This window comes from Drosophila subobscura, chromosome E (genome assembly GCF_008121235.1).
Source record: "Drosophila subobscura isolate 14011-0131.10 chromosome E, UCBerk_Dsub_1.0, whole genome shotgun sequence".
Taxonomy (NCBI): domain Eukaryota; kingdom Metazoa; phylum Arthropoda; class Insecta; order Diptera; family Drosophilidae; genus Drosophila; species Drosophila subobscura.
This window is the reverse complement of record NC_048531.1, coordinates 14,308,701-14,331,694: the sequence shown is the minus strand read 5'-3', so window position 1 is coordinate 14,331,694 and position 22,994 is coordinate 14,308,701. Positions and strand designations below refer to the sequence as shown.

Sequence of the window (22,994 nt, the reverse complement as noted above, 5' to 3'; positions counted from 1 at the left end):
AGAGAGAGACGCCTCACACACGCACACACACGATCATATTATTGCCTTAATCAAAGAGAACAAAATTGATTGCATTCTCGACAAGCCGAACGAAGAACGATAAGCGAAGCAAATGGCGACAATCCATAAAGATATGTTCCCTCCCCCCCACCAACAACAAAACCCAACGAAAGGGGAAGACTAAAAGCTTCAAGGGCCGAGTCTATTGATACCCTTGGCACGTCATCGTTCCCATGGCAGCTATGCAACCCTTTTGAAATTTCAAATCTGTGATCAAAACCATAATACCCTGTGCAATCATAACAATAACCGCAGCATATACAACCAGAGAGAGAGAGAGCCGAGTCGAGTGGTATAAAAAATAGAGAAGAGAAAGAGGAATTGCAGGCAAAACTATAAATAGCGAAATAATGTGATAAGCGCGCACACATGAAAGCGACAAGCGGTATTGTGCCCATTACATTACCACATGGGTAGTGAAGAAGGTACAACTGTGAAGGGGGGTGAGTGGGGAGAGTGTAGCAGCGACGACGACAAGTGCCGGGATATCCAGGACGATGCAATGCAGAGATGCCCAACGTTAACGTCGCTGCCAACGCCGACGCATGCAGGGATGCAAACGAATGCGAACAAAGCGAATAGAACTCGACGTACTCGGTCTCTCTCTTACTCTCTATCCCCATCTCGCCTTCGCTGCCGAACATACCCAGAGCATAGCAGAATTTATCGTTGTCAAGCTATCGCCACATACTCGACAACGACTTTGCACGAGGGGAACGGGCCAACGGCCGGCATCAGCGGGGGACGTTCTTTGCCAACTGCACAGTGGTCACAGATTGATGTACTCCAGTCGTATTTCCACTTGATTGGAGAGCAATTTTCTGTTTCCACTGTCGTAGAAGTTTTCCTCACTCCAAAACCACCCGCTGTTCTTTCTTGTTGTGTTTTGTGGCTACGTTTTTCACAATATTTCCGAGCCGGTGCAGCCACTGTGCGAGTTTTCGTTGGTATTCTGTGTGCTTTTTGCGGAATTGGAAATTCGTGTTGTTTCGGAGAGTGGCTAAACTCTCAAAAAAAAAATGCCCGAACTAGTCAGCGTCAGTGAGTGAACCTGAACTAGGGATGCAAAAATAATTAGTTTTTGCTTTTCCGTATAGTCCATATCACGATATTGCAATGGGTTCCACTGTTCCCCGCTTTCCCACTGATAATTTCTGCTCATATTTCCAGAGGGCCTTTCTGTCTGTCCGTTTGTCGGTTCGCCCATGGTAGAATTACTAATAGGTAACGGATTCACCACAGTGCTTCTCATTCGAGGCCGGTAAATCTTGTCAGTCGTTTGCCAAACGTCGACGAAAGAGGTTGTGTAGCGCACGAATTTTTTCATTGTCTTCTTCTTCTTTTTCTTCATTGCTTACGAATGAAGGCGTAAGCGGAAGACAATGAAATTAAGTACTGAACATGCAAGTACTTTTTTATTTTGGATGTATTTTTTATTATTAGAAATGAAAATGTCTGCAAAATATTGTTTGCTGTGCCGATCCAAAACTTTGCATGGAAGTATTTTAGCTCCATTATTTAGCTCATTTATTATCGAACATCTTTTCTTTGCTGTCAGCAGAAACAATAAAAACGAAGAGTGCAGAACGTAAAACGTTTGCTATCTGCTAGAGAGAGATAGCTTGCCTCTCTGAGAGCTGAGAGAGCGTGGTGAATAAGCTTATGGGCCTGCACTCAGCTGACGACGTTACCTATTAGTAATTCTACCATGGGTTCGCCTTTCGGTGTGTCGGTCTTTCTGTCTGTCTCTTTCTAGCTACATAGTTTCACTTCCAGTCGGAGAGCTTGCTTCGGTAGCTGGCAACATTGTTGTTGCTCTCTTGAGTGGTGCGGTCTGTGGTTGTTGTGTTTGCTGTTGTCAATTTTTTTAGATAATAAAAACTAACAAGTTGTGTTTATTAGTTAACAAAAGCAAACGGCAAAGTGGCAACAGGTTCGTTGACCAGCAGCCATCGCATCGACACATTCAACGTCATGAACATCGAAGAGCCGAGAGCCGGAGGAGTAGACAGCGCTACGCAAAAAAAAAGTAAAACCAAATGCATTGCTGCTTGTTTGTGTTTGTGTGTGTGTTTTTTGCGATAGTAAAAATAGTAGAAATTAAAAAAATCTCATGCTCCCGTGTGCTTCTCATTGTCTCTGCTATGCTATGCTGCCTCTTCTTCGGTATCAAGGTCAGATTGTTGGTATTTTAGTGAGTGCAATTTCGAGCCAAATAAATTCGCATAGAGCTCTGCCCGGCACTAATGAGAGTCGCTGGCAGAGGCAGTGACAACACAACAGCGACAGCAACATGGCCCGTGGCCAGAGGCGGCTGGGCAGCGACGCGGGCAGAGAGCGGTGACAGATGCACTAACGTGGATTAAAAATGTGCAAAAGGCAAACACAAAAGATTGCGGGACTTAAACAAAAGCAACGACAGCAGGAGAGTAGGGGAGAGAAACACAGGGAAGCGCAGCAGAAGCAACAGAAATACAAGAAGAACAGAAACAATGGCACAGCAAATGTCTCTCTCTCTCTCTTTCTCTTCCACTATCTCTCTTTTGCTGGGCTGTCTTAATCTCCCCAAAGTGTGTTTAAATAAGGTGAATCATGACCAAAGCGCGCTCACAAGATGAGTGTGTGTATGATAGTATTGCAGAGAGTGGAAAACTAAAAGCAGAAAGCAATGGATCACGTCACCCCAAATTAATATGCCTGCTCTCGCTATGCAAATGAAAGGAAATGGAACAGAGGTAAATTTCGAGTGAGTTTCGTGGAGCAAGCAGAAAAATAACACTAGCGAAATTAAGCAGATAAATTATACAGAAATATGTACACACATTCTTTGGGGGTGTGTATTTGTGTGTTCGACTTATTGATTGCTTGTTAAAAATGTTAATTAATTTATCTATGAGCTGGCCACGGTAATTAAATTGAGCGTTAGGCAAACATGACAACTGGAAAGAGTATTCCCTCCCACACATTCATATGCACAAAATCTGTATTTCTGTACACAGTGACACTTGCCTTAAAAAAACACCCATGACCAGAGTCAGAATTTAAAATATAGACACAAATCATCAATGAAATTTTCAAACTGAATTTGTCATCACTTTCATGTGCTGTCATATTTGGTGACTAATTGAGCTCGAATGTTCCATTATAGAGTGTTTAACCTGTACAATATAATAAATGTCCCACAAACAGTCCGTCAAAGTCCCAAAGGGGAAATTAAACGGTGTTTCTTTGCTGATAGCTGCTCTACTCAGTATTTTCCTTTTTATGCTGGGGGTATTATGTTTTCGAACTTACGTAAGAATAGGGCCTGAAAGGGTATCAATAACTTCGGCACCTGAAGATAGCAATCCTTTCTTTTATTTGAAATATCAAGTGCTTGTGGCTATTTTGGAACTGACATCGAACCATTTTCGATAAGATTTATAAAGTGGTCGTTACAAGTTGAATATTAATAGTATCCCAAGTGGATAAGACTCCGCCAAGTCAAGGTCGTGAAGGGGCCAGTTATGGCACCATCGATCGATCAAATGCGCAGTTTCTGTGACTCTGTGTGAGTAAAATTTTAATTGAGTCGAGCTGGAAAGATGTACAGCTTAAATCGCATAAGAAATTCACAAAAAATAAGAGAGAAAAGAGAAATACACAATGTAAAATATCAACCACAACGTCAACGGCAACGCATAAAAATGCAAATGAATACAAATACAACAAGCAAGAATGGTATATTCAGCAACTCGCCTAGCATATACCCTACACTTTACCCTGTAAACTGATTATTAAACTAAGATGCATAATATAAATGAGGAAGCAGCAAAAATGGTGTCAACAATACACGAAGGCTGATCCAAAACCCTTCATCTGGTAAGGATCATCATACCCGTCTTAACCCACGCGTACCCTGTAAAAACGCTAGGCAGCTTTGCTCCGTATATGTATGTACTTTTGTACGTGTGGGAGCGGGAGCCCACCCTATTTGTGTGTGTGCATAAGTGAGTAGTGGAGCTAGCAGCTGAGTGAGTGGAGGAGAGGAGCACTGAGCACGTCGTCAAGCCGCTGCCGGGGTCGGCTTCTGCTTCGGCGTCACAGTCGACGCAGTCAAATGTCATTTTCCATTGCAATTCAATGTGTGTATGTTTTTATGTATGGATGTGGATGCATATGCAGAGCATACATGAAGTACACGCTCTCCACATCCTCAGAGAAACATTTATAGGCATGACACACACACAAAAACACAATTGTACTGAAGAAGCTGTCGCAAAAAATGTGAAAAATGTAAAGCAAAATTCGAAATTCTTTTGCATATAAATTCGTATTTTTAGTCGCCTCCTCTCCCACAAGCCATACGCCTCTGCCAACAACGCGAGGCAGAGTTGAAACCTATGGTGACGTCGCTGCTTTTCATTCAGTTTTTACATTTTCTTTAGTTCTGTTTTGTTTTCCTCAACTTTTGCACGGCTTTGTTTTCGCTTTGGTTTTCTTGGTCTCCTTTTTTATGCTTTTGACTCATTCGAAGAGTCTTTTTCGCTGTTTTGACTTTTTTAGCATAATTTATGCTCGGAAATGTTGTTGATGTCATGAGCAACAAAACGGGACTTAATGCAAAACTTGACAAATTAACATATGTACATATAGGGAAACTCTCTTGCCCTGGGGGGTGAAGAGCGACTAAACTGTTTTCAGTGTTAAATAATTTAGAGTACATCCAACATGAGCCCGCTTTGTAACTGTAGTTAAGACAACCCACATCAGAAGAGAGAGGCGCTCAGTAGAACAGAAGAGAATATTGAGCTCATGGAAATGAAACGGGATAGTGGGAGAATGAAATAGGAATTGTCAGATGCAGAAGATACCCCAGTCGTAAGGACCAGTGGCACACAGCAGGACTCAGGGCATAACATTTTTCCTCTCTTTATTGGCATCCGGAAGCCCGTGAAATATTTAGCAATAAAAAACAAGAAACAAAAACTTTTCATCTTGAAATATAATACCGTACAGTGGGAGAGGGGGAACAAATGGGACAGGAGGAGAGGACACGCACATAATGCGTGTGCGTGGGTCACATTCTCATACCTGCTAAAATACACATGTTGAAAATATTAGTAGAAACGGGAGTACCAGCAGTCGAACCTAACCAAAAAAAAAATTCCTTTTTATAGCGCTCTGCCAGCATTTTCCGGCTGATAAGAAGTGGGTGAGGAGTAGCAGGGCGCCTGAGAGTGAGTAATTCTCATGTATGCCAGTTAAAAGGGAGGAAGGGGGGGTCAGGGGGATACATACATAGATATTGGCATAAAGCGAAGAAGTAATCGTGGACATACATAAATTCTCTCGTTTTTTCTCTCTATTTCTCTATCATCTTTCCTTCTTTTTCTTGTTTAGTTTTACTTGATTTATGACTAGCACAAATACTAACAACCACACACACATCCATATAGGGAGACAGAAATCGAAGCTTATTGATAGCCGCGTTGTGGCAATAAAAACAAGAACAACAGACTGCATTTTGTTCGTCGAATCTGCTGATACCCTTGCATTTGGCTGTGCTGCTATGGTTGAATAAATACAATATACCCTTGGACCCCCTCCATGGGTAATGGGCACCAAAAAGTGAAGGCGTACTGACTCTGGGCGTGGCTTTTGTGAAGATGCTGACAGAAATGTTTTGTGGGCGTGTGAGTACGCTGTGCGTGGCCCTGTGTGTGTGAGTGATACGATAGAAAAAACAACAAAAATATATGCCATGTTTATGTTTGGCACTTGTTTATAGCCAAGAAAACTGACAAAAGCAGATGACGAAACAAAATAAAATCGGATTGGGGCAGCATCCGAGATTGCAATACCCTATCAGATTTCAGATTCAATTCATACCCTTTAGAATGGTTTTCTTGAATGAGTTCTGGTCAGAATCATCACCAAATTGGATCATTTTCTCATTCTCTTTGAGCATAAAACACGGGAAATACCCTTTACAGTTGGTCCACCACAGTTCCGATTAGGGTATTCCGCTATTTCACATGATTTACCAATTGTCTCTAGTTTGGCATCAAACAAAGTTTGGTCTTTCACTCTTTTTTTGTATTTTTCTCGTTATTGCAAAGAGACCCAAAAGGAGGTCAGTAAATTGAGCTGGAACAGCCGAAGGGGATGGAGACGGGCAGCTGAGAGAAGCGCTCTGCTAATGCTTGTCTGATGTTAAATGACATTAAAGAGCGAAACGAAACCAAAGCCATTGACATCGTGTCACATGAGGGGGGTAAGCAGAATGAGATGCGCCCATCAGCCGATGCACAAGCAAACAGACTGAGAGAGGGGCAGAGCAAGAGAGAGGCACACTTAGGCACCTAAAAAAAAACTGTACTGTATGAAAGAGTTACGTGCCAAAGCCTTGCCAAAGCATGGGGTTGGGTGGAAGCCGAGGGTAAAGAGCGCGTGACTTGAAGGCAAATGGAACACAAAAAAATCTCAAAGGCAAAGCCAGAAAAAGTATGAGACGAGAGCACGGAGCAGCCTGTCAATGGCAAGAAGAGAGCAGGGCGGCTTAATGAGGATAACTTCTAAGGCCGCTTAGGAGTGGGTGTAGTGTAGGGGAATGGGAAAATATGCTAACGCCAGGAGGTGAGGAGGTCAGCAGCGTGGAGCACCTTTTGCCCAAAAAGCAACAAGCAAATAAACAAGAAACAAAGACAAAGCAGTCGCCATGCAAATAAAACTAAACAAACAAAAACAATTGGAGCAAAAACAGCAGCAAACGCAGCAGCAACAACATCAAAAGTAAACAAGAGAGGAGAGGAAAGAGACGTTTTGGGACGTCGAGGCATTGGATACCCTTTGGCAGCTATCCCATGATATTAATTAGTACTAGAAACAGACAGACGCAGACGGCTACATCGAATCGAATCCAGAATGTGAACAGTTTTAAAGTCTTAAAATTGCGCCTTCCTTCATTATGTTTTTAACATTCAATCATAATCGTGATACCCTTATTTGCCGAAGGGTACAATAAACAAAACTTCAAATGAAGACAGCACTGCGGGTGGGAAGGGGCAAAAGTGTGCGCATAATGGAAAAAAATGTACGAACAACGCTAACAAGCAAAGCGGCAACAACACCAACAGCAACAACAAGAAAGTCGCTTTAAACGTGGCCTCTGAAATTTTTGTTTCATTTGCCAAATTGTTTCACACACACAGCCGCACACCAGCACGAGCGTGAGAGTAAACTCGAAGAGAGAACGCGAGAGAGAGCGAAGCCAACAGTTTCAACGTTTTTTTTGTTGTTCCATGCGTGAGCTTGTTGGCGGCATCCTCTTTCCACTGCCCCACATCCCAGCAGACGTCTCTTTCGCTCCCACTTCTGTCGCCCCACTGACTTCGCACTTGGTGCTAGAGGAGCTTAGCATGGGGCACGGCACCGTTATGCTTAAACGCAATGTGCTTGTGTGTCTCCCTCTATCTTTCGCTGTTCCCTCCCCCCAAAAGCCACCTGCTGGGGATGCAGCACACACCCGCAAGTGCAGCACATGCTTGAGTACGACCACGCACAGTGGGCATACATATGGAATCCGAAATATATTTTTGGATGAAAAGTTAATTTATTACAAATAGCCAATGGATAAAACCATCTCTTACCATTTCCATTTATTATTGAATTTTTACATTGAACAACTGATGTCCAGCCACTGTGCGCAATTGTAACTGCCGTTGTTTCCATGTCCACCCGCCCAAGGCGTCCGCCCTCTGCTGATGATTTTCTTACATCTTACTTATTCATCTTGTTCCCCTTCTTTTATTCACGTAGCCTTTTTGCTTTGTAATTATTGTCATTACGTCATAAGCAGGCAGAACAGAACTGCGACGCGCAATGCAAGACGCCAAACCACGCACCCTTCGCCCTTCTTACAAACACAACACCACCCTACATAAAGCATCTCTATAGCTCTCTCTCTTTCTATCACCCTGGACCCCAGTCCCCATCAGCCAAACACATCTTTCTCACTTTACGGCTTTAAGGCCCCCTTTTTCTCTCTCTTTCGTTTTGTTTTGATTTGCCATGGCTTTTAATTTGGCGCGGACGGTACTTTCAAGGTACATTACGGAGAAGGTAAGTCAGTGCCTTCATATTCAGGTACCAGAGAATGAGAAATGGGAAAGATTGAAGAGAAGGGGCAGAGAAAGATCAACAGCCAGTGACGACTTTTGACGACTCTTTCTCGCTTATTTTAATGTGCATTTAAATGTTTGCTTTTACGTAATAATTCGCTGCTTTTTATTGTTAGAACATGCCATGAATGTCTAATAGGAAAACGATTTCGCAGGCATGCAAAAAAAAAGAGAGCCCGGCAATTAACTTTTAACATCTAGAGAGAGAGAGAGAGTGAGAGCAACGCAAGTGACGCGTAAAATTGTTCAAATTGAACTTGAAAAGAGAGATGGCATGCATTTTGCTATCCAATTGAGAGCGGACGTCAACTGAGAAATGCAATTAAAATCACCAACAAAAAGGAAGAGCACAAATCACTCTCACTTTTGTATATGCTCTAGCTCCCTCCCTCACCCGCTAAAACGGAACTTATGCGAAGAGTGTGATAATGTGTGTGTGTGGCACTGAAGCGGCGTGCGCAACAACAACAACAAGAAAACAGCTGAGCGGGAACGCACACACAAACACACCCCCACATAGACTCCACACAAATACATATGTACGAGCATTGGTGCTTTTAGCTTAATTAACTAAAACAAAAAAAAACACTTATGAGAGAGACTGTAACTTACCGCTTAGTGGCGGCTCTCAGCGCTCTCTTTGTATCAAAAATTTATCAGAGTTGCTTGTAATTAACGGAACTCGTTAGCACTTTTCACTGTTAATTTATTTTAAAATTTAGTCAGAGTTCACATTTTTATCGTAAAAAGCCGCACAGACATTTTTTCACCGCGAATAATCCGCAACGCGTGTGGCTCCAACAATAAAAAATGTCTACTGGGGCTCCAAGCCCCAAATTGTTCGTGGCGTGTCTCAATTTCCAAAACCGCCGGGTGTGCCATGATGCGTATGGAGTTATCTTTACCCTGTTTGCTGTATTTACGCTTAAAAATATGTTTGCCAGCTTCGCCAGAAACAAAGCGATTTGGAAATTGAGAAAATTATGAGTTTTTGCTTTGAAATTTCCGATCATTTTAATCATGATGGAGAATATTCAGAAATAATGGCCACCGAGATTACTGTGCGTTATAATCTCATCAACTTGACAATATTCTATCCCTCTAGGGTATCAAGCGCCATCGATAGTATCGATAGCTATGCGCAGAAGAAATCACGCAGACTTCATGTAAAGTACCAATAGAGGGCGGTGTAACAGCAATGTACGACGATTGCAATGATGCGATTATTGCCTACCATTTGTCATCTGCACCTATATTCTGATTTGTCAAGTTTAATTATCACAATTTTCTTTATTTTGATATCAACTTCCATTTCTATATTTTTGCAAGAATATACATATATTTGCAAGCCAACATTATCGATACATTCATATATCGATAATGTAACATCTCTAATACGGACGAAAAATTCCAATATTGTTCCTGTAATTGGATTAAATCAACGAGAAAATGCTGTAACTGGGTGAAAAAGAAGCGTTACACCTACACAACACACACGGAAACAGAGAGCGCACAGCCCAGAAGAGAACTCTCCAGCAGCGACAATTGTCCAAGCGGATGGCCAACCGCACTATGCGAAGCAACACGACCAAAGTCGAAGCCCTGATCGAGAGCTGTCGCAGCGAGGGCAAATGGCAGCGCGTCATCGATCTGACGGACGAACTGAAAACGGGCTCGCCCCACAATGGTGAGTGAACTCCAGAGTATCTCTATGGATATACTATTCAATGTCCACCCCCACAGAATGCCTGGCCAACTTTTTGGTGGGTGAGGCACGACTGGAGAGCTACCTGGAGGAGAATGCCTTGGTCGCCGAGTCCAACTTTGGCCGCGCCAAGACGGGCCTCTCCGAGGCGCGACGCTACTTGAATCTGGCACTCGGAGAGAGTGGCCAAAAGGCGGGCATAGCCTTGGATGCGTACTTGCTGCTGGCCAAACTTAGCTTCGCTTGCGGCGAGTACGAGCCAAGTCTGGAGAACTTTGTCAAGGCAGAGCTGAACACGCTGGCCGAAAAGGAGCTAACATTGTAAGTGGATTGCACTGTGTGGATCCACTGATAAAGCAAAACTAAATCATCTTTCTTCGTTTACAGACGCAGCCTCAAGATTCTGGCCGAGTCGTATGCCATCAAGGGCCTGTGCCTGGAGCAGCAGACATCCAAGCCATCGTCCAAGTTCAAGAAGGCCGAAAAGGACACGGAAATGGTGAGTGATTGCCAGACATTCGTCAAAGGGTTCGCTAAAGCAATTCCACATCCATTTCCAGATAAGCTGTTTCGAGCGCGCCTCGGACTTGGGTCTGCTGTATCTGCAGGAATACGATATTGTGAGTGGCAGCAGCAGCTCGAACAACTCCACGGCCGGCTCCACGCTCAATGTGAACGCCAGTGTGCAGCAGTCGAACAGCAGCTTTGCCATCAGCAGCACCATCCCCGCCAGCAATGCGGCATCCCACGAGGTGAATCGTCGCATGGGCGCCATTCTGGAGACGGCGCTGCAGCGTGCGCCCATCGTGCTGATCAAAACGGGCAAACTGCAGGAGGCCGTGGAGCGGTATCGCATTATGCTCAATGCCATCGAGACGAGGGCCACGCAATCGTTGCGTCTGACGCTAACCCGCCAGCTGGCTGAGGTTTTGCTGCGCGGTGTTTCGGGCACCATTTACGCTCCGCCGTTTACCAGCAAATCGGGCGGCAGTACGCTGCGTGGTGGCGCCTCCAAGAAGCTGTGGAAGCCGCGCAAGTACCAAGCGCGCCAGCAGTTCTCGCCACGCAACCAGCAGGAGGAGGTGATCCTGCTGCTGCTCATCGCCGAAGCGCTGGCCGTGCGCGACACTGTGCTCTCGCAGAGTCCCGAATTCAAGCAGGCACGCCAGCACGCCATGGGCAATGTAACGGCCGTCTACGATCTGCTAACGCTGGCCACAGTACGCTGGGGTCTCGTCCAGCTGCTCAACGAGTCCTTCGAGAAGGCGCTCAAGTTCAGCTTCGGCGAGCAGCACGTCTGGCGACAGTACGGCCTCAGTCTGATGGCCGCCGAAAAGCATGCACATGCGCTGCGTGTGCTGCAGGAATCGATAAAGCTAACGCCCAGCGATCCGCTGCCCTGCCTGCTAGCCTCTCGGCTGTGCTACGAGAGCCTGGAGACGGTCAAACAGGGACTGGACTACGCCCAGCAAGCGCTCAAGCGGGAGCACAAGGGTGAGTAAAGGAATTTCTAATTGATTTATAATTTATTCGCGTCTTTGCTGCAGGTTTGCGTCCCTCGCGTAGCCAACTGTTTGTGGGCATTGGGCAGCAGCAGCTGGCGATTCAATCGAATCTGCGCAGCGATCGCGATGCCTGCCACAAGCTGGCCCTGGAGGCACTCGAGCGGGCTGTGCAGAACGATGGCAACGATCACCTGGCGGAGTACTATCTGTCGCTGCAGTATGCGCTGCTCAATCAGCTGCCCGAGGCACTGGCCCACATTCGCTTTGCGCTGGCACTGCGCATGGAGCATGCCCCGTGCCTGCATCTGTTCGCCCTGCTGCTGACTGCATCGCGACGTCCGCGTGAGGCTTTGGGCGTGGTGGAGGATGCGCTGCACGAGTTCCCGGACAATCTGCAGCTGCTGCATGTCAAGGCACACCTGCAGCTGCATCTGGAGGATGCGGAAACGGCGCTGGCCACCGTGCAGCACATGCTGGCCGTTTGGCGTGAGGTGTACGAGGCGCAACTAGCCGGCGAGGAGGAGAAGCACTCCGACACAAAGAGTGGCGTGCACATGGTGCACTCATCCCAAATGTCCGACAAGGATTCAAGTAAGTTTGGGGCAACCCTTCAGCCTTTGTCTGCCACTTGCATCTGAAACAATTATCATGATAAACTCTACTAACGTCTGTGTCCCACATATATATGTCCTATCCCCGATCTTCTGCGGAATGTGTCTCTATATCTTGTATATACCCAAAACAAAATCCAAACAATCCAAACAAAAACAAAAACACTCCAATAATTGTAAGTTTCCGACATAGGACAATGCTGTGAAGGCCCTGCTCTGATATCATGATTAACGGGCAGGTCCCTCCACACATATTCCTCGTACTTTTGCTACTCCGTTTTCAATATCTTTTTGATCGCCACACCACACACCTTTTTGCCTGCTACTCTGTTAGTTCTTTGACATTTTTTGAGCAATCTTTTTGCCTGTTTTGTGTCTTGCTTTTCCTCACAAACTCTCACAACTGTTCCATTTCTTTGTTGCTTTTGCCTTATCGTTTGTATGCCATTTATATAATGTTTAAATCTTAAAGATTCCGTGTATGCGGCTTCGCTGGCTGCAGTTTCGCGCGTGGAGCAGGCTTTGAGCGAGGCGGCCAGCTCGTTGAGTTCGTTCACGCAGCGCCCGGGACCACGCCGGCCCTGGATGCTGCAAATTGAGGTGAGTTTTGCAGTACCTTTTTGGTTCCTTAACTAAACCTCCTTTGTCTCTTTTCCTTGCAGATTTGGCTGCTGCTGGCGGATGTCTATCTGCGCATTGAACAGCCCAATGAGGCGCTCAACTGCATACACGAGGCCTCGCAGATTTATCCGCTCTCCCATCAAATTATGTATATGGTAAGGCCAGAGCCTGCGGCACGTTTCAGATCTACTTTTTATCTCATCTGTTCTCCCTTTTGCAGCGCGGTCAGGTGCATGTCTACCTGGAGCAGTGGCGTGATGCCAAGCAATGTTACCTCAATGCTGTGGCCGCCAATCCCAATCACACGGAGGCACTGCGTGCCCTCGGCGAAACCCACCTGATCTTGGGTGAGCCACGGCTGGCCGAGAAGATGCTCAAAGATGCAGCCAAACTGGATCCAAATTGTCCACGTATTTGGTGCGTAAACAAAAGATTTGTCCCTCTATATTCCACTCATTGTTTCGCACATCCCTTAGGTTTGCTTTGGGCAAGGTTATGGAATCGTTGGGTGATTTCTATGCTGCAGCGGATTGTTTTGCCACATCACTGCAGTTGGAGCCATCGTGCCCGGTGCTGCCATTTACCTCCATTCCACTGGTCTTTGAGTAGAGCCACTGGCAACCTCTGGTACTTCCCCTTCGTTTCGTTTTGTAGAAGATTCAACCTCGACTAACCTCAAAAAGTGAACAGCAATATTAATTACTTAAAAGTCTCTATATAAGCCCCCCCACAAAAACGCAGTCTGGCAGTAATTGTTATTAATATTTGTATTATTTAATAGTTTTTCTTAATTTTTGCTTAGTTTTTTGCTTAATTTTCGTATTTTTTTGGTCAGTATTACAATTTTTCGTGTAATTAATGAAGTTTGGAGATCGGTGTCGGTGTCGGTGTCTGTGTGTGCGTATTTGTGTGTGTAAATTATTAGCTAGCTAACAAAATGTTCCAAGTTGTTGTATATACAAATATCTAACTATTTAATGTTAACTATTTAACTTCTGTAATAATCTTTACCCGGTTCTAAATGCGCATTAGAAAGTGGAGTTTAATCCTTTTTTAATCATTTTTCTGTTGTTTAAATTCTGTCTTTTTCCACCTAATTTATTTCCCTGCAATGTTAACTAATGAATAATAATTTGTTTATAAATTAAATCCTAGTTCTAGCCGAATTTAAAGTTTAAACAAAAATATATGCAAAGAACCTTAAAACTGAGTGAAGGGAAAACTAACTTTTGGCCCACAACTTCTGCCTCTGCCTCTGCCTCTGCCACTGCCTTTGTCCTTGTTTTCTACACTCCTTTCCGCAGACCTTTCACTTTTCGCATTAGCTAATTGACGTTGGTAATTTCCGCATTCTGTTGGAGGCCAGAAACTAGACAGAAATATCACCCCAAAGAACCTCTAAAACTGTCAGAAAGGGGGCTGGGGCGGTGCCTGTCCTGTGTTTAGGGGTGGGCTATCGTTGCCCGTGGCAACTGTGGCTTTTGCCCCAATCAATAGAAAAGTCAACAAGCAAGTCGGAAATGTCGACGCAGAGCGAATGGCACAGGAATTTGGGTTGATTACGTTCTAGCATCGAAATAAATTCCCTGTTTAGAGTGTGGCCTCATTGGGCGAGGACTGAGAGCAGTAAACTAACCCATGGGCCACTAGAAGGAGCAGCAGAAGGAGCAGCAGCGACAGTGGAAGAATGACCCCAAAGCGTAAGCGTCGCGGACGCAGCGAGTCTCGGGCCAAGAGCAAAGCCAAGCTGCAGGCAGAGCATCTGCAGCTGCTGCAGGAACTGGAGTTGGCCGACAGCTGCTGTGACATTTGCCACTGCGATTGCTACAGCGCACACAGCAGCAGCGGCAGTGCGAGTGGACAGCAGAAGGAGCACAACGAGGAGCTGCAGCAGTTGGATCAGGACATACAGGCTCTGGAGCACTTGCAGCGCAGGGAGAGTGCCCGAACGCGTGCAACATCCGCAGGCAGGAGGAGCCACAGCAGTCAGCGGCAACGAAGTGCTTCCAGATCCCCCACTGAGGTGAAGTCTCAGAGCAGACGCGGTTCCGCGGAGTGCCAGCCGCGTGCCTCGACTTCAGGCAGGAGTCGAAGGTCCAAGAGCGCCGGCAGCCAGAGGAGCGACTCCAGGCAGGAGCAGCCAAGGCAGGAGCAGGTGGAGGCAAAGCCGCAGCCAAGACAGCGACGCGGCGCACAAAGGGATTGCAAGATGCTGCAGGTGAGTCCGAGGAATGTCTCTAGGGAGTACCCAAAACTACATCCATTCTCCCCTTCCCAGCACTTTCTGGCACCTCTCTGCGATGCCCCTGCTCTCTCCATCCATGGCAGAGGCAAATCCAAGTCGCAGGAGAACATGGCCCTGGTGCCGCTCGCCCAGGCACAGGCGCAGCACAAACGCAGCGATGGCAAGTCCCTGTGCGCCTCCATGGCCAGCCTGTGCCTGGCGCCCACCGTGCGTGCGGCCTACCAGCAGATCCCAGACCACGACCAGAAGATACTCAACCGCATGGCCGTGAAGCGGAGCCAGCAGGCGGCGGACAAGGAGCATGCCTGGCTGGCGCGCAAGTACTGGGAGAACGAGCGCCTGGAGCGGCAGCTGCTCAAGGTCGAGCAGGTGGAGGAGTACAAGCGGGCGGTGCATGACAAACAGTTCCAGGACTACCTCATGACCAAGGCCCGCCTGCAGGCACTGGCCGAGCGCGATCTGGCGGAGCTGCGGCGCCTGCGTGGCGCTCTCGATGCCAAGGATGCGGCGGCCAAGCAGCGACTCGCCTCCATGCGACTGGAGCGGGATATGACGCTCTGCCAGCGGCGCTGCGAGGAGCTGCGTCGCAGCGAGGCCGTCACCGTGCACCAGGAGGAGCAGTACCTGGACTCCACGCTGCGCAAGCGTGACATTTGCATGCGTCTCAGCCAGCGGCTGCGTCGTGCCGATGAGCTGCGCGGCCAGCTGCTGGAGGCGTACCTGCGGCGTCTACAGCACGACAACTACGTGGAGCAGGCCCAACACGAGGAGCACTGGCGCGAGCGTCAGCATCTGGAGCGCCTGAAGCAGCAGCAACTCAAGGAGGACATTCAGCGCAAGCGCAGCCAATCCCAGCGCTTTGTGGAGGGTCGGCAGCGCCGGCAGGAGGCGCGCTTCCGCACGGCCAAGATCTCAGCGAGCCTCAGGGAGCTGGTGCGTTCGTCGGTCACTCCTGAGGGTGGCGCTGCAGCAGCTGTGGGGCCGGATCAGCAGGCGCTCAACTCGTATGCCCAGCAGCAGGTGCAATTGGGGCGTTTGCTCTTTGAGCGTTGAGGCTAGGGATGGAGGCTTAGTGGGGGGCATTGTTGTTGATTTTTGTGTAAATAAATTGTATTACAAGTTGAGCAAGGGTAGAGGGAAGGGCACGCAGAAGATTGGGCTTAGACTTAGCGCAGTTTGTGGCTTGATAGCCGCACCAAAGACTCGCTAAATAAGCAGCAGAATCGGTTCTTCAGGCATGTAAATAGGTGCACAGACACTCTCCTTAATCTCTGCCACATTTATCTGCATAAGTAGCCAGCCATCATTCTCATCTGGCATCGTTTCATATCAGTTTCTGTCTTTCATTGACCCGAGCATAACAATTTTGGAAGCAGCAATTCAGCAGATTTATAAGTACAAAGAACTCGGCAAACAATGCGCGAATCGTACATCAATCCCAAGCAGGCTGAATGATAACAAAAGAAAAGGTACGGGAGTCGCGTCAGATGTGTTGGGTTTCCATTATTTATGTAGAAGTGTAAGTACTCTTTAAGCGAGAGTGTAAACCCCACCCAGAAACTACAGAACAGAGAGAACACGTTCGCAGACAGAGCCACAGATGATCCCCAGATCAGCAGAACACAAAGAAAAAGACAAAAAGCCTTGATTGGGTCACTGTCTCGGACTGGCGCACGTTTTCGACAGGGGGCTAAGCACACACACACCCACACCCACACACACACACACTCCACGAGGTGTGAGTAAACGCATTAAGGAAATGCCAACCAACCCACAAAGGCTGGAGAGACGAAGGTTATCATCAACGCTGCGCATCCCGCTGGACTGTGAGTAATTTTACATTCCATAAATCTCCGACCTAGGCCATCCTCCCATTCCATTCCATGCGGTCACTTCCACGAGTGTGAGCTTTGTCTTTTTTTTGCTTTTATCAAACTTAATTAGATTAACACTTTAAGTACCCTTTTTTGTTTTTTGCGTGGTCCAGCAACACTCAAGTGCATAATTGTGAGCGTTTCGTAATTGAAGCCACATTGAAGCTGGGGGGCAAGTCTTCGCCGCACTGCGAAGGGGAATTGGATCTGCCTGGTGGGTCTGCTGTGGATCTGGGGGCTGTTTGGAGGCTCTGTATGGTGGAACTGCAGTGTGTGTCAGACAGTGAGGCGTTTGTAATGAGGCGATACCAGAGATCAGTACTCGGATCAGTGATCAAAGCAGTAGCCCCTCCATTGGTGACTCTAAAACGCAGAAATGTGAATCCCATACAAGATTTCCAACCCTTTTCTGTTGCTAATTTGCACAGCAAATCTGCCTTTTGTGGAACGTGCTGGAAGTGCTCGTTGAAACATTTTTACTTGCGCTTTTTTTTATTCTTTCCTTTCTTTTCTAATACAATCTAGCACTGAATCGATTCGACCCTTTGGCCGGCCTCCGTTCGCTCTATCTCTATCGCCCTCGCCGCCGGCTAAGTTTTTAACGATTTGTGTACATATTTGATTGTTGTATTTATTGGTTGTCGACTCAGACACATGAACAGACAGAGGGAGAGATGTTGATAAGAGCCCTAGATGGATGGATGGGTTTCATAAGACCCTGGGACATTAGTCTGGAATGTTGAATCCTTTGTTAAATATTTGAGAAAAATGTAGAGAAAGAAACGAGATAGTGGAGCGGGTTTCGGGAGGGTTTTTTGACTCTCTTTGCTCTCGCCTTTGCCGTGTGATTTCTATCCCTTTTTGTTTGTTTATTGCTTCGTTCTTTGATCAACTTTATTTGCCGTATTTATTGCTCTATTATTTATCTCGACTTTATCAATTTATTCTACACCTTACACACTATTATTAATCTTTATGCTATCATTTCTAAGCGCTCTACTTATTATTAGCTTTTTGTTTTGGTTTGGATTCTCCTCCAACGTTTTTTTTTTTGCACCGATTTCTATTTCAGTTTATTTTGTTTTTTGGGTTTTTGATTTGATTTTTTTTTATGATTTTCTGGCGCTTTCACCTCGTACCCCAAGCAAGCCCCTGTCTCAGTCTCGAACCCAGTGTGTCGTTTGGCAATCATGCAGCAAAAATCCACACACGCGAAACCGAACAAAAAATAAAAAACAAAAAAATGTTTGCGGCTCTTGCGACATTGAAACGAGCGGCGGCGGCGGCGGCGATAAGCGATGGGATGGGGGCAACAATGTTTGCCAAATCTCAGAGATTGTGCAATGTCTAAACCGCGCGTAATACTTGATCCAGGCCAGGCCAGGCCCTGGACCCGGAACCCCCAAAAAACTGCCCCGACCGCGCCACTCTCAACTCTCAATGGCCTCCATCTCCAGCTGCGCCTCGATGATGTCCGCATGCTGGCGCACCATATGATTGTTGAGATTGCCGACACTCTGGTAGCACTTGTCGCAGTAGTCGCAGCCATAGGGCTTCTCGCCCGTGTGCACCAGGATGTGGGAGCTGAGATGGCCGCGCGTGAAGAACGATTTGTCGCAGCGATCGCACTTGAAGGGTCGCTCCATGTGCGGATCATGGGAGCGCATGTGTGTCCGCAGATCCGACTTGGTGGGCCACGTCTTGGTGCACTTGGAGCACGCGAAGATCCGCGGCTTCGACTCCCCCGTGTGGGTGCGCACGTGGGAGCTCAGTTGGGTGCGCAGCACAAAGGACTTGTCGCAGTGGTCGCAGCTGAAGGGCCGCTCCGTGGAGTGCACCGACTTCACGTGATACCGCAGGCTGTGGCGACTCGCGAAGCTCTTGTGGCACTCGTCGCACTGGTACAGCAGCTCCCCCATGCCGTGCACCGCAATCATGTGCAGTTTCAGCTGGAAATTTCGCGTGAATTTCTTCTCGCACTCGGTGCAGGGATGCAGGGACCGCGGCGAGCCAGGGGAGCGCACGGCAGTTGGGGCGGATTTCGGTCGCTTACGCCGGGGCATGGCCTTGGGTTTGGGCTTGATCAGGGGCTTCTCCGCCTCTGGTTCGCTGAGCGGTGGCGTCATGGACAGCAGCTCGAGCTGCTCGTTTGCTGAGGGAATTTCCAGTTGCAGCAGCGCAACGCCGCTGTCCGTGTCGGGCTGATGCAGCGGCGTGTTCAGCGGTCCAGCATCGGCCACCCAGAGCAAAGGCGCCTCGTAAGCACTCTCCAGGCTCTCGTGGAAGTCCAGGGTATCTACAGCAGAGAGCGAACACACCAATCAGTCCATCCGTCACCGCCAAAACTCTCCCAAGAACTCACCAAAATCCACAGTTTCCAGCATGGGCGCCACATGTGCCACCGGTTTGCCCTGCTGCACCGGCAGCATTGTCTCCTCGAGGCTGCCCACCTCACGCTCCAGACACTCGAGCACATCGTCCAGGGCGAGCGCATCGCCGGCGGCCACCGTGTGCTGCCACTGCTCGTGGCGCGTGCGCAGCACCAGCTCCGAGTGCTCGCATTCGCGTTGAAAGTTGCGGGCATCGTGCAGCCGACGCAGGCACAGGTCGCAGATGACATCGGTGAGGCCGTCGCCGGCATCCAGCCGCAGAGTGGGCGCCAGCGCCTGCAGCTCTGCGTGGAGCTGCCCGTCGTGGATGTGGCGGTAGAGCGGCGGCTGCTCCAGCAGGCAGCAGCGGCAGATCAGCGGTTGCTTCAGCAGCGAGAACATAATACTTGGAGCGCGTCTGCTCGGCTCGCCGGTTGCGGGACGTCTGAGTGCTGAAGTGCGGATCAGGCCCAAGCCCAAGCCCAGGCCCAGGCCCAGGTCCGTTCCCGGTGATCCCTATCAGGGCAGGCGCACCGATAGCCCTTGGCTTAAGCGATAAGGCGCTGCGGCGGCGTCGCCATGGCTGTGGATGGGGCACATGCCGGAGGGGCGGGGACAGCGCGGAGATATGGACAAGCAGCGGGGAGGAGGAGTAGGAGGAGCTGGAGCAGTAGGCTGCGGCACTATGGAAATTCGCTAATTTGCAGTTTTGTGGCTTACTAATTGAATACCCATGGACCGTGCATGTGCCTGGCCCTGAACCGCGATAAGGAATTGCCAGCATCGATCCATCATTATCTCATCGTTATATTTGGGTGGTCCGCAGCTCCCGTCCAGCTCCCTTCTCCCTCTCCCCCTCCATCCAATCACCAAATAGACTGATTGCTCTTATCGCTCAGCCCTGCCGAGATCTGCGGCTCAAGCGGCTTCCCCATCTTTTCAGTTGTTGTATTCACGCCGGACTTTCATCGGGCAAAAACAAAAAAAAAGTGCCCAAGGAGCCAGAGAAATGTTTGGCCACTCCAGGAACTTCAATCTGCATTGCTCTGGCCTTCGTTTGATGTGAAAATGGTGCGAAACTTCCCATAAATAAAAGGGTTTCCTTTGCGAGCAAGTGGAAGCTTTCCATTTCGGATGATCTCATTGTCTGTGCGGGGGTATCAAAGGTTCACATGTACCTAATGCTGGGGGATTCTACACAGAGAGTGTTTTTTCTACTATCAGTTTGATGTACATATATTCTGAGTGCTTTTTTTCTATGGAAAAGGAGGTTACAGTTTGAGGAAAGAACAAAAGTGATCAGCGAAAGCTGCAGAGGATTTGGCATTGAAGAGTTCATTGAAAGGAAGCAAAAATCCTGCACATGGCTAGGCTTTTGCATTGCAGATAAAATCGACGGAAACTTGGGCAAGTTCTTGCATACAAATACCTCTAAAAGTGATCGAAATTTGCTCACCAATAAAATGCAAAGGGTACAAACGAAACTTTCCACCCCAAGATCTTTCCATTCTTAGCTTCACGCTGGCTAGAAAGTAAGCTTTAGCCGCTGATAAGACACACAAATAGATAGGCTGCATTATGCCCAAGCAAACAACTGATAAGGCTTATCATTGACTGCTGCACAGAGCGCGGCCTACGTGTCGGGATAGCCCCCCCACACGAAAAGGCGTCGCTTTATTGATTAATTGTGTGTTGGAAAATCTTCAGTGTTTGAGCTTAAGCATCCGACATGTTGGACATCTGCTCGCTGAGCTCCAGCTGGTTCTTGACCAGCGAGGAGAGCGTCATGGACATCAGTAGATCCCGCACATTGTTATTGAACATGTGACGAAAGCGCTCCGACTCCACCGGCGGCACGGCGGCCAAGGCATCATGCAGGGCACGGCCCACGGAGTTGTCGGGGAGTCGCTTGTAATTGAGGACATCGTTGATGTAGCTTAGCATCAGATTGAGACGCAGCTGCAGCTCCTTGGTTGACTCCACAACCTGCTTGAATTGGGGCACGGTGGGGCCCGCGTCCTTGGCCTGGCTGAGGCACTGCTTTTTCATGTGACGCAGGGCCACAGTCTCCGCGGAGCCAAAGTAAATCTCCATGGGCAGCCGCGTGAACAGCAGGCCCTTGGTGCCCCCGGGCACGCCCGTCTGCACGGCACAGAAGAGGCGCGGATTCATGAGCTTGCCGCGCAGCGATGTGTCCATCAGCAGATGCAGCGGCTGTCCGTTTTGGCACCGCCGGGCGTAGTATTCGTGCAGCTCCACGGCGGCCTCGGAGACGTGGCTGCCGGTGCTGAACCAGCCCAGCACCTTCTCCTGCGGATAGGAGAACTGCATTAGCTGACACATGTCGCTGTCGTACCTCAGATCCAGATCGATGTGGCTGCTGTCGTCGGCGTGCAGGCGATGCACCACGCTGTAGCACGAGGTGATGTCTATGCGGCCCGTATTGCCAGCGACGGTGCCCAGCAAAGTTCCCATCACCTGAGCGAAACGAAAGGTGAAGCGAATAAGTTACCTGTACCGGTTCCTGTGCCTGTGCCTGTACCTGTACCTGTGTGTCGTCCATGGGGCGACGCTCGTAGGCATCGACGATCTGGAACATCACGAGTGGATGCAGCAGCACCTTGGACTGCAGACTGTAGCTCGAAAGCGACATTACGGCGGCGGATGACTTTATATTTGTGAGATAGCAAATTAAGTTTTTAGAAACTGCCACGCTGGCGCCTCCTGTCCAAAAAAGAAGTTTGTGAGTGAAGTTGGCTGCGCTTAAAAGCAGTTTTTGGCCAAGCTTTTGCAACACTGTTCGCTGGGAACTGCAGGAAAGGGAACGATAATGCAAAAAAAGAAGTGTGTCCGTTGGCATTTCAAATGGGAAGTGGAAACTTTTCCGCTATTAATAGCAATTTGAACTTGAACCGCAATCATAAGGCTGGGAAGTTCGTAATCGTAACAAAATATGCACAATTAATGGTCGCTGGTCGCTTTTCTAAGACGAGCCAACAAATGAGCATTCAAATAAATTGAATTAGCAGACGCAAAGACACTGCGAGAAAGCTGTTGGGTTTTGAAAAGGGAAAATGGAGGAACCAATACAGCTGGAAGGAGCCGGGAATGATCAAGTAACACTTTAATTACGCTTTCTGTGGCATTAATCGGGAATTGGTGGAACTCCTGCCTTCTCCCCTGCCCAGCCAATTTCTATTGGGCTGCTGGTGATCTGTGCCATGTGCCATGTGCTTTTTCCCAGCATTTGCTTTGAATTCTTCAATTTTTATCAGTGTATGAACGCTGTCTTGGCGCGCATTCAAAACCCAATCAAAAGACAGCACAAAATCTTATTAATGCCGACGCCGCCTTGGACAGTGTTAATGCTGGAAGCTCAGAGATATGTACACAGATAATGTAGCTGTATGTACAGATATACGTATGGATAGCACACGGCTTGATTGCCCAGAATTGAATTCAACATTTGCCTGCCCCTGGCGTTGCCATGTTGCATGCTGCCTCCCTGCCACACCTACTCAATTACCCGATTACCCGATGATCCTCAGCCGAGTTGAACGTGCTCGGCTGACATTACTCTCTCTCTCTCTCTCTCTCTCTCTCTCTTTCACGAGCTCGTAATATCTACTATATAGAGAATCGGACCGTGATACTTCCAATAGTTTGTTCTTATAGCATGTAAATATGTATGTATTTATGTACATATATATATGTATGTACATACATATGTATATGTACATATGTATGTACATATTTTTATGGCACATTCAACGCCAGAGCTGTGTTGTTGTTGGTGTGCGCTTTTCTCTGTTTGAAATAAATTGTAAATGATTTTGATTAAA

The 22,994-nt window shown here is 47.9% G+C and overlaps 5 protein-coding genes across 6 annotated transcripts in view; 2 read left to right on the top strand and 3 right to left on the bottom strand.

The window, feature by feature from the left end:
- Nucleotides 1-9,056, bottom strand: part of LOC117891756 (probable RNA methyltransferase bin3) — a 41,576-nt gene extending 32,520 nt beyond the window's left edge. Inside the window, exon 1 of the mRNA XM_034797368.1 lies at nucleotides 8,835-9,056. The gene's annotated coding sequence lies outside the window, so the exon portion shown is untranslated. The remainder of the gene's footprint in view (nucleotides 1-8,834) is intronic.
- Nucleotides 9,057-9,586: 530 nt separating this feature from the next.
- On the top strand, nucleotides 9,587-13,714 carry LOC117891758 (tetratricopeptide repeat protein 7B). 2 transcript variants are annotated; one of them, XM_034797374.1, is made up of 9 exons: nucleotides 9,587-9,909; nucleotides 9,966-10,248; nucleotides 10,315-10,426; nucleotides 10,488-11,421; nucleotides 11,475-12,023; nucleotides 12,546-12,643; nucleotides 12,706-12,819; nucleotides 12,885-13,081; nucleotides 13,141-13,714. In XM_034797374.1, exons 1-9 carry the CDS (start codon nucleotides 9,780-9,782, stop codon nucleotides 13,271-13,273), a joined length of 2,550 nt encoding a protein of 849 aa, XP_034653265.1. In that variant the 5' UTR covers nucleotides 9,587-9,779; the 3' UTR covers nucleotides 13,274-13,714. The 2 variants fall into 2 exon arrangements, with proteins under 2 accessions (XP_034653265.1, XP_034653264.1); XM_034797373.1 differs by having other exon boundaries at nucleotides 9,588-9,909; nucleotides 12,516-12,643; nucleotides 13,141-13,712.
- Nucleotides 13,715-13,949: 235 nt separating this feature from the next.
- LOC117891760 (trichohyalin) lies at nucleotides 13,950-16,442 on the top strand. The gene is made up of 2 exons (XM_034797375.1): nucleotides 13,950-14,882; nucleotides 14,943-16,442. Exons 1-2 carry the CDS (start codon nucleotides 14,352-14,354, stop codon nucleotides 15,960-15,962), a joined length of 1,551 nt encoding a protein of 516 aa, XP_034653266.1. The 5' UTR covers nucleotides 13,950-14,351; the 3' UTR covers nucleotides 15,963-16,442.
- A 1,428-nt stretch (nucleotides 16,443-17,870) lies between these two features.
- LOC117891399 (zinc finger protein 184) lies at nucleotides 17,871-19,609 on the bottom strand. Its single transcript, XM_034796842.1, has 2 exons — nucleotides 19,146-19,609; nucleotides 17,871-19,079 (listed from the first exon to the last, which is right to left on the bottom strand). Exons 1-2 carry the CDS (start codon nucleotides 19,552-19,554, stop codon nucleotides 18,214-18,216), a joined length of 1,275 nt encoding a protein of 424 aa, XP_034652733.1. The 5' UTR covers nucleotides 19,555-19,609; the 3' UTR covers nucleotides 17,871-18,213.
- A 1,153-nt stretch (nucleotides 19,610-20,762) lies between these two features.
- LOC117890293 (eukaryotic translation initiation factor 3 subunit F-2) lies at nucleotides 20,763-21,865 on the bottom strand. Its single transcript, XM_034795060.1, has 2 exons — nucleotides 21,701-21,865; nucleotides 20,763-21,630 (listed from the first exon to the last, which is right to left on the bottom strand). The coding sequence occupies exons 1-2, from the start codon at nucleotides 21,803-21,805 to the stop codon at nucleotides 20,869-20,871; spliced, it is 867 nt and encodes a 288-aa protein (XP_034650951.1). The 5' UTR covers nucleotides 21,806-21,865; the 3' UTR covers nucleotides 20,763-20,868.
- Nucleotides 21,866-22,994: the final 1,129 nt, after the last annotated feature.